The sequence below is a fragment of the Akebia trifoliata genome, chromosome 5, assembly GCF_017979445.1.
Source record: "Akebia trifoliata isolate Shusen 1 chromosome 5, ASM1797944v1, whole genome shotgun sequence".
Taxonomy (NCBI): Eukaryota; Viridiplantae; Streptophyta; class Magnoliopsida; order Ranunculales; family Lardizabalaceae; genus Akebia; species Akebia trifoliata.
Window position 1 is genome coordinate 21,154,899 of NC_141379.1, and position 10,625 is coordinate 21,165,523.

The following is a 10,625-nucleotide window of genomic DNA, read 5'->3' on the forward strand; positions in this document are numbered from 1 at the left end:
GGTTATATGTTTTTTTATTCTGCTTGTGTTAATTGTGTCGACATACAAGCTTGCTTGATGGTTGGTATTATCTTGGTAATGGCATATTTAAATTGTTTGTTTACTCCTTTTTTTTATGACCTTTACTGCATATAAGAGTTTGAATTTAATTTTTTCCCGCTTACGCCCCACCTAGGCTCCACCCAGAACTTTTAACCACCTTGAGCGGCACATTATCCCGTTAAAATGGAAAAGTTTGCATGTGATTTGTTGATCAAAGAAACTTTATATGGATTCTCAGAAAATGACATGGTAGTAAATAATGGAAAAATCTAACAAAACGACGAAGCAAATATCTTTAGTATGGATCATATTAAAAATCGAAAGAATTTTTTTAGTATGAAGTATAGGGATTCGAAGAAAATGATGGATATAAGTGGCTTCAATTGGGATCTTGATAAAAAAGACTTTGAAAAAAGATTTAGAAGTATGGAAGGCATATCTGAAGTTAAAATCAGGATTCCAAGTTTTGATTCATTTCGGAATGTTTTGGCGAAACATTTCAATTTCGGGAGAAACCATAACAACATATTGACCCCAAAAGATTGAAATTTTCAATTTGTCTTGAAATGATTTAGAATGTCCCAAAATGTTATTGGTCGAAACCGTCTTGAACTTTCTCATAACCGAAATATTGACTCGAAACAAAATTTTAAACCTATTCAATCTCCTTCTTTTAGTACTAAAAAATTATTTCAAGTTGTTTCCATAGAATTAGTAACAACATGATAAATACAAGGCATTAAGGTACCCTTCATATAACAAATTATGCATGATATTTGATAACAATCCTACTAGTTACATATATGTAGGCATCAATTGAAGAAAAATTGGTAGAAAATGTGGAAAAACTCTTATCGCAATCTACAGTGGAAGTGTATAATCGTACTACACCAATTGCAACCGTAAGACAAAATGCATCTCAGATTGTAGTGGGCATTGGTAAAAGATCCAATGGGATCACAGTTGGTGCTCTGTTAATGCATTTGCAATTTTGCATATTAATTGAGCACCAAAGTGTGAAACTTGAACACCATCTGAGTCACATCGTAATAGACAATCCAAAACTTCATATTGAGTAATGCATTGTTTGCAAAGGGTTGATACCACTAAGTCAAGAAATGTTGGAAGTGGGCCAGAAGTTTGTGTTCTCTACTACAATTGTACTGGAAAAGAAATGCAAGGGTTCAACGGGCATGAGCATGGCAAGTCATATGTTTCCAGTGAAGTTTCAAGTATCAACAATCCGGTTGGAAGCAAACGTTTTTGTTAATGGATCCTGATATCGAAAGGACTGGTTGAATAACTTCAATCATAATGCATAAAATTCCATAGACATTCAGTAGGATTTTTTAATGTTTTCTTTTGTACCATGGATTATTCTATTTATTTATTTTATATGTTATGGACTCTCATTGGATGTTTTGTCTGGTTGTGAATGGATTATTATTATGAGTGTTTTAATCAATGTGGATGGTTTCTTCAACCAAGGGGATTTCTTGGAACTTTGGCTTTAGAAGCCACTTCAATGATTGGGATGATTCTATTATTAGTTTTCTTAGCCAAATTATCGAAAGTACAATGCATGTAGTGAAAGAGGATAAGTGTGGACTAATAAAAAAGAAAACAAATTCTCTATCAAATCCCTTATTGGTCTTTGGCTCCTTCGACCAGATTCGAGTTCTCAGCTCCCATAATTTAGGTTTCTATTTTCTTTTGAGGTGGTTTTTTATCTAGAAGATTGCTTTGGACCAAACTCTTATGGTGGGTATCTTACAACTTGCGGGGTCATTATTGATGATTTGTGTTCCCTTTAATTAGCTAGTGGCAAATTTGTCAATCTTCTAATCCATTGCAAATTTTCCCTTGCTATTTAGTTGCATTTTATTTAGCAATGAGATATAGAAGGTTTTTCTGGCCTCGTTTTCTTAATATTCTGAAGTTGGGGTTCCTCAACTTTCTTTCCTAGAAAGATTTTGTGGAATGTCACCATTTGGGGTTGTTGGGGAATTTTCAAGAAGAGAAACATGAGTGTTTTTTAAGGAAATGAGCATTCAATAGAGGAGGTGTAATCAACATTCCATCTCTAGGTATCTTTAGGTGCAAGGCCTTCAAAGAGTTTAAAGGGACTTCTTTTTAAGAATTTCTCATTTAAGTAGGGCTTTATGTAGCTTGGTAATGTAACAGATGCTTTCTCTTTCCTTTTCCTTTTTTTTTTTTTTATAAGTAAAAGTTTTGTTGACGGGAGGACAAGGAGTCCTACAAAGAAACTAAGAAAGAGGAAGATCAACAAGGAAAGCAAAGCAAAGCAACAAGAACAAAGAAACTACTCCCTAGTAACATTTTCCCATCTAAAGACAAGATCTTCAAAAAACACAGATCTTCAAAAAACACGCCCCTAAATTCCTTAAATTGCTTGCACCAATAAAACAGCAAACCGATGATACTGAAGATAATCTCTTGTAAACTGTTTTCCTTCCCACCAAAAGTACGTGAATTCCTCTCTTTCCACAAGCCCCAACAAATTGCGAAGGACGTTAAATTCCATAAAATCTTCACCCTGCCACAAACAGAAGGTGTTTTCTAACTAAACAAAAGCAAAGAAACCGAACAAGGTTGACACCAAGAAACCTTAAACAAAGAGAGGAAATGAGACCAAATAACGGAAGCCAATATGCAATGAATAAGGATATGCTCGATCGACTCCCCACACGACTTACACATACAACAATAATCAATCAACAAAAGACCCTTTCGTCGGAGGACATCGATCATGGGGAGTCTATTTAAAGCCGCCAACCACAAAAGGATAGACACTTTGGTTGGCACCTTAGAAGACCAAATAACAAAGGAAGGAAAACAAGCCTCTTGGTTGCCTTCAAGTAAGGAATAGAAAAACTTGACAAAAATCGACTATCAGTATTACCTTTCCAATCCAGCAATCAACCCTATCCATCTAAGGACTCCTTGTTGCTGGGTGCCCAGGTCTTTTCTCTAAGGTTGACCTTCTCAACCTCCTTTTGTATTTTGTTGCTTCTTTTAATGATATTTATAATTATCAAAAGAAAATTATACCATTAAAGGCCAAAATTACTTACTTTTGCGATAGATATGTAATATCATCTTTTAGCTATCTTCCTTGCTCAAAAGTAGCATACTAACTATGAGCGGCCCAAAACTTCAGTTTTGCATATTTATAAATGGATTTGTCATCTTTAATGTTAAGAACCTGCCGAAGATTAAGGGTGTGTTTGGAAATGGTAGTTAGGCAGACTTGGAGTACTAGGAGTTGCAGTTGGTTGGAGTTGGAATTGGTCATAACTCCCGAAATAGACTCCGGCATTTGGTTTCCCACATGAATTCAGTCTAGAAATTGCATAAAGTTTCAACCTTGACGTTTGGGTAGAAATCTCAGAGTTGGAATTGGTTGGTTTACACATATTATTAATACTCCTAAGTCCTACGAGTAACAAATAATTTCGTGAAACAAAGATTCATTATTAATCCATGAAAAATTGGAACACTAAAAAATAAAAAAATCAATCGGTTTTAGTACCCAGAGAACTATCCACTAATGTCAAACCCCTCTCTTGTTGGCCCACCTTTCTCAATTGAACAAAACTAGGAGTTTCAAACTATTGAAATTTGATTCCTACTCTACTATTGATCTGGAAAAAAATACAAAAACAAAATCTAAAAAAGATAATAAATATTATTATTTTGACTAGATATTGCTATTTTTTAACCACAAAGTTCAGAGTTCAATAACATCTTTAATTGATAACATAATTGACTACTTCATGGATATAAACCTTGGACAACTGTAAATAAGGTATGAAAAAAAAAAAAATAAACCTAAAAAATTCCTTTCCTTAAAAATGAGGTACAAAAAATTCAAAATATTTTGATCATCGGTTTCCTTTTAGGGAGAGATCTAAATCCAAAAGAGAGATTTGAGAGTGATGGCAAGAGATAAAGAGATTTATCTACAAGAATCCTCGTCAATCTCTACACACTATGAGAGAAAGACAAAGATCTGAGATACAGAGAGAGATGTTCACTGGAGAAGGCAAGCATGGAAATGGTGAAATTATTACACTGATTTGCAGGCCTTAGAGTTGACAGTTGAACAGTTGAGAGCTGAAAGTTTGCAAGGCTTAGGTCTTTTATCAAATCAAAGTGGGAGTTAGACTTTGGAGAGTGTATTTTGGTTTGGTTGGAGTCGTAACTCCCACCCTTGAGGCTTGGATTTGCAACTCCCTTAAAAATAAGCATCGAGGAAATTTGTGAATTTGCAAATCCAAGAAGTTGGTGAACCAAACAACACCTTGGGATTTTAAAGTCGGAGTTGTAACTCAAACTCCCACCAACCGCTGCATCCAAACACCCTAAACCTTTTCAGAATTCAATCTGTTCATCAGTCATCCTATTAGATCTTTGTTTCACAAAAAAAATGGGGTTTTTGAGATTGTGCAATACTCGTTGAGAAAAGAACCAGTGGGGAAGTGTGGGAAAACAATTGGCAATCTTTCTCCTTATCTTAGAGCACAATGAACGAAATCGATTGATGCAAGAGCGCTTACATCATTATCTGGAAAAATTCTAACCCGTTCTAGAACTTAATTACATTATCACATAATCACTCTCTAGTATCCGGAAAAACCCAAAATGGTATAATATTTTTGTGGAAGAAAAAGAAAATGAATCAAGAAAGTTATCCTAGATGTAAAAAAAATCATGGAAATCACTTTTAACTCTCTTTTTTTCGATGGGTGAGCTGGAATTGAACCCACAACCTCAAAGTTGCTTTGCAATGTGTGAAACCAACTAAGCTATGGGTCTAAGCCCAAAATCTCTTTAACTCATTGGTAATGTTTCCTCAACAATAGTTCCAGCCATAATGGTTTTTGGCCTAATCAGTTTTGGAATCATAACCAACTCTAGTTAGAATGCTTATCAAGTGGTCCCTTAATCTAGTGTGATCAAATATAATACAAACAAGCTTACAAGAGGACCAAAAGTAAAAAAACTAATACTCAAAAGCATTAAGTTTTTTGCAAAAAAAAAAAAAAAAAAACCAGTAGGACAATTATTTTAAAATTACCTGTATGTTGCATTGCCGGTTCCGAATGAAATCAGGTCCCCATCTTTTAAAGTTGTTTCTTTATTTGGAAAATCATGAACTTTTTCTTTCGAACCCAATTTCTTGTTAATAAACGTGCCATACTTTGAGCAATCTTTAATACGAACATCAGTGGATTTGGATCTTCTTCGATGATGATCTAATGAAGTCATTGAGTCAACAACTAGCTCCGCATGAATCCGAGATACTCCCTTGTCTGTATTTATAATCACGTCACAACCTACAAAATCCGAACAATAAGAATTTGACTGAGTGTCGGAAATTTTGAACTCCAATCTCTAGTTCAAAAATCATGGAACTTTTTTTTTTTTTTGAAAAGAAAAGAAAAAATAGCAACATCAACCGGACAGGTCGAGATGACCCACCCAAGAAAAAGGGAAAACAACAACTTAGGAAACTGAAATATTACAAATGCTATCCCTTTGGACAACGAAGTCCTAAAATAAAAGCCCTTTGAACTCTTTGAAAATCTTGCACCAAAAGAATAAAAACCCGAGAATCATTTTGATCAACTCTTGAGTTGATTGAGCCTTTCCTTCAAAAGTTCTTGCATGTCTCTCTTTCCAAATGCCCCAACAAATCGCAAATGGAGTTGTTTGAGATAGATATCTAGATATTGATGTATTCAATATATAACTCATCCTACTTGGAGTTGTTTGAGATACTTGTCTACTTATGACATATTCACTACTTTGATGTATTCAATAGTTATCTAGATCTTGTACAGAATATTTGCAGTAAATTCAATATATAACTCATCCTACTAGAAAAGGAAACAGGTACTAGGAGACCAAAGTCAGAAACTCAAAAAGATATTTACAAACCATTCGATCACTAAGATGATCAATCCTGCAATATTAACATAAAGACAGTAAAATCTGAAACAATAATAACATGAAAAAACAGAATTCACCTTGCCTATAATTAATATATTGTGTCAGCTTATATAATAACATATTATGTTCAATTGTTCAACATGAGATTGTAGGGAGTTCACGACATCATCCTTGACATCTAGGCTCCTATGCATTTAGATGGTATATCATTGTTAAAGTGGTGGGATAATCTTAAGTTGTGCTTTCTTGATCCCTAGTAGGTTTCTTTGGACATCCTCAACTCCTGTATATCTTATTTCTTCGTTTTGCTGTAATAGATACTAATCAACAACAAAAAACTGTTTAGAATGTGATTTCATCAAGAAAAAAAAAATGAAAAGAGTTGCAACATTGGTTAAAATAACAGAGGACATCTGACTTCTAGTCCAGATACTTTACCTTTTCGACCAACTTTATATGTTCCTTTGGAAAAGATGAAGTACATCTGTTCACCTGCGACATAAATCATGCCCACCAACAACATCAGCATAATCTAACTTTTTGCACAACAATCTGAATAAAATAATTGGTCTAGAAGATAGGCCCATTCCAAACCAAAAAGGATTCAAAACAAAATCATAAAACATAGGGTCTCATATTCCATGATCATTATCACAAAGATCATCCATGCCTAGTTCCAACTATTGAGTAGGCACAATGAACCCAAATTCTCTCTCAAACCATATTCCATAACAATAATTTAGAATAGAAGGTCGTGTACTTCTTAAATGATAGCACTAAGAAACATATATCTTTTCCATAAAAAAGGATATATATTTCCATTTATATATATATATATATACTATGAAAGGGGAAAAAATATGGTTCACTAAAGTTGGATCAAGCATGATTCTACAACCTAGATAATCCATCCCCACCGTCACTATTTTCCAAGATGGAGGATGGAAATTATAAATGTGCACTAGCACCCTTTTGCTTACATACGTATATGTCATTGTCGCCACCACCACCATCATCATCGTCATATTTTTAAAAGTAAACAATTTATTGGAGGAAAGAGAAAAAATAGGCCAAGCATGAAGCTTAGTCTATTCTTCTTTTTTTATGCGATGGGGCGTCCCATTCTATTTATGGGAAAAAGTGTCCCCATTCTACTAACATCAAAGGAGTAGTGAAAGTCCATTGCTTCAGAGTGAATATTGGCAAAGCCATTGTTTCACTCAAGTACACATTATACAAAAGCACAATGGCGTTGAAGTCAACATCATCGTTTCCAACCATCATGGGGGGATCAACCATGTTTTGAAGGCATGGATTGGCATCTTCCCACAAAATGTCTTTGTAAAAGGGACATGTCTCTAAGATTTGGGGACGCCTAATGGAAAACCATGTATTGCGCTAGTGCACCTAGCAAATGTTAGAGCATGATCCGACATTTGCATTAGGCATTATTTTGTATTTTTATGCTTCATGATAGTTTTGTTGAGAAAATAGACGAATTCGGTTAAATAGGCATTTTAGTCCTTTCGCACTTATTAAATTTGATGATTTATTACTATAGTACAGTATGGGATTTGATTAAGAGTGTCAATGGGTCCGTTCCAATTCAGTTCCCAAGGCACTTAGAACCGGAACCATTATATCTTTTCAGTTTCGGTTCCGACTCTAAAATAAATGGTCCTTGAATCGCCAAAAAACACAGGTACCCGTCGGTTCCGGTTCTCAAGAACTGAATGAGAAAAAAAGTATTTCAAATCGTTATAAAACATTTTTTCCTTTAAAAATCTTAACATATTATTTACAAAATTAACAACTTAATTATAATTTGTTATACTAAGATATAAGTTATGATTTATAAATAAAATAAAATTATCTTCTTTAAAAGTAATAAATTTTTGGAAGAGATGGCCCCAATCCATAGCTCGTATGAAAAATCGAAGAGCTATATACAACATGCATTAATTTTGAAATAAAAGAACACCTTAAATCATTTATCATCCATTATCTATAGTATAAAAAGAAATGACAAATAAATCGGTTCCAGGTACCCGTCAGATAGTACCTAAAGGTTCCCGTTCCTATCAATTCGGTTCCATTTTAGACCCCAGCTCTAATCAATTCCAATAAAAAGGGAACCAGAACCAGGGTTTTCGGTTCTGGCTGCCATTAAATGGGTACTCATTGACACCTGATGATTAGTATGAGAACACCACTTAGTACTTACAGTAGCACAGCCCTAACCCTGGTTCAATTTGTTTTTCCAAATATATAATTCCGACGGAAAAAAAAATAGAAAATGGATAGTCCGTGAGCTAATTTATTGATCTTTTTTTTGGAAGGTAATAGGGAGTGATAGGCATTGATAATAGAAGCAAGAGGAGTTGGGAACTAAGAGAGAATCAAAATGGCACTATGGAAAGAATTTAACAAGGACGCTAAGAAGTCAGCAACCCTGTTAACCTCCCTATAATTTATATATCTTTCTATCAGAATCCCACAATTTTCAAGTTGAAACTAATCAAATCTGCATTCTAAAAGATTTAGTACTACAGGAAGATTGGATTTGGATTTTGGATTCACTACACAAATCCAAATATTTTTCTAACTATCCAATCTAAAAGTGAATACAAAACTGAGAATAAGACTTAAAAAAAAAAATAATTATCGATCTCTATTTTAACAGTTTTCGGGTTGAAAGGGATAAAAATTAATGATTAAAGTTTTTTTTATCTAAACGGAGAAATTCAATTGAGAAAGAAAGGAAAGCTACCTGGAAGGGATTCGGCAGGAAACAGACCCCACACCATGTTTGAATCTTCTTCTCACAGATGAAACCCTAATAAATATGTATCATCGTCTACAAAAAAAAGAAAGAAAGAATGAAATGGGAATATTGTTTCAGCCACATTACTCCAACTTTTCTATAGAAAAAGCGCGGGTGGATTGGTTCCTACTTCCGACGGAAAATGCAAATTTTATTTAAAATTGAACTTAACACTAGCAACTGAAAGTCTCCCGATAGACTACTTTTCTTCTATTAGAAAAATTGTATGTAAACTTACTGACTGTATTAAGTTACCGTAATTGAGAAAGTTGTTGTTACTGAAAGCAACTTTCTGAATTGGATACATTATTTGATAATATGTTGTCTGATTATACCATTAAGATATTGAACTATTTGATAACCTGCTGTCTAGAAATTGTTGAATGAAATTAAAAATAATATTAAAAAAAGAGATTATTTATGTGATATAAGTACTAATATATTAACAATAAGTGTAAACATATAATTTAATATTAAAAAATTAAAATTAAAATTTATTTTCATTTTTTCTGTACTAACATACTTAATGTCTATCAAATAAATAAAAAATAATTAAATAAAATTTTACATCATGTATATATGGCATTATAAATTTGTTGAACAATCTCATCTCGTACAATATTCATATCAGCAACCAATTCATCATCAACTTCATTTGGTGTCGTATTAGATGTGTCTCATCTATCAATGTCAACATTTTCATCCTCATATTGTATAAACCAACTATCAATAACTGATTATTGTCGGATGAAATTATGTAAGATCATCCACACGCATACAATACATACCTAAGTCACAAAATAGTATGAAACCATCTGTTGCAAAATTGGGAATTATTTCTTCAGTACACCGAAACAACGCTCAATAACGTTTATACGCGAATAGTGATAATAATTGAACCAATCATCCTTCGTTATTGGCTCATTTTCTCTACAAAAATCATGTATATGATATTGTGTGTTACAATATGGTGTCAATATCCTCGCATATTTTGGTAATCCGCATCAACCATGTAATATTTTCCTAAGACAATTAAGATATTTTTTTCAGTAAATTTAAATTACTTTAATGGATATAAAAAATATAAAAAATAAGAAAATAAAATAATGTTTTATTACCAGTAGGAGGATGCGAGAAATTCAAACTCGGATAGCTAAGCGCAAATTGAAAGACTCGCCAATCATGTGCCGAACATTCCATCCAACTAAAACAAAAGTGAACTGCATGTCAAACGAACAAATAGCCAAGAAATTTTGTGTACATTTGATTTTTTTCCTTATCAAAATAATATATATTTGTCAAATGGTATAACTACAGATATATGAGTCTCATCAATTGCACTCACGCAAGCATATTTCATTTAAAAGTAAACATTAAACAATCATTATGTTATTGATTATATTAATTCAAATATTAAATAATTAATTACCTTAAATCATGTAAAATATTATCGATCTGTTAATATTTTTGGTGTTGTGACGTTCAAGTCAGGTGTTTTTATTAAGTCATGGGCAAAACTATATAATGCTTGCAACATGTGATGAAAATATCAGGTTTATTTTTCACCATAATGTTAAAATATATCATAATTATTTATATTCCTAACATTATGCCCAACTATATATAAAAAAATTACAATTTATTCTTCAACTCTCACCGCTCTACTATCTTGAAGTAATCATCTATCTCTCATAAAATAACATAATCTATTGAAGACATACTTATTCATACGAAAATTGTCTTATCAAGGTACTAGATTGTTTGAATCAAGTATTTCTTTGAC

The 10,625-nt window shown here is 33.0% G+C and overlaps 1 protein-coding gene across 1 annotated transcript in view; it reads right to left on the reverse strand.

Moving 5' to 3' along the window:
- NBS1 (nijmegen breakage syndrome 1) overlaps nucleotides 1-10,095 on the reverse strand; it is a 43,928-nt gene extending 33,833 nt beyond the window's left edge. Inside the window, 4 exon segments of the mRNA XM_086442980.1 lie at nucleotides 5,144-5,402; nucleotides 6,457-6,510; nucleotides 8,789-8,875; nucleotides 9,961-10,095. Coding sequence (XP_086299106.1) covers nucleotides 5,144-5,402; nucleotides 6,457-6,510; nucleotides 8,789-8,825 — 350 coding nt within the window. The 5' untranslated portion in view covers nucleotides 8,826-8,875; nucleotides 9,961-10,095.
- Between the last annotated feature and the right edge of the window lie 530 nt (nucleotides 10,096-10,625).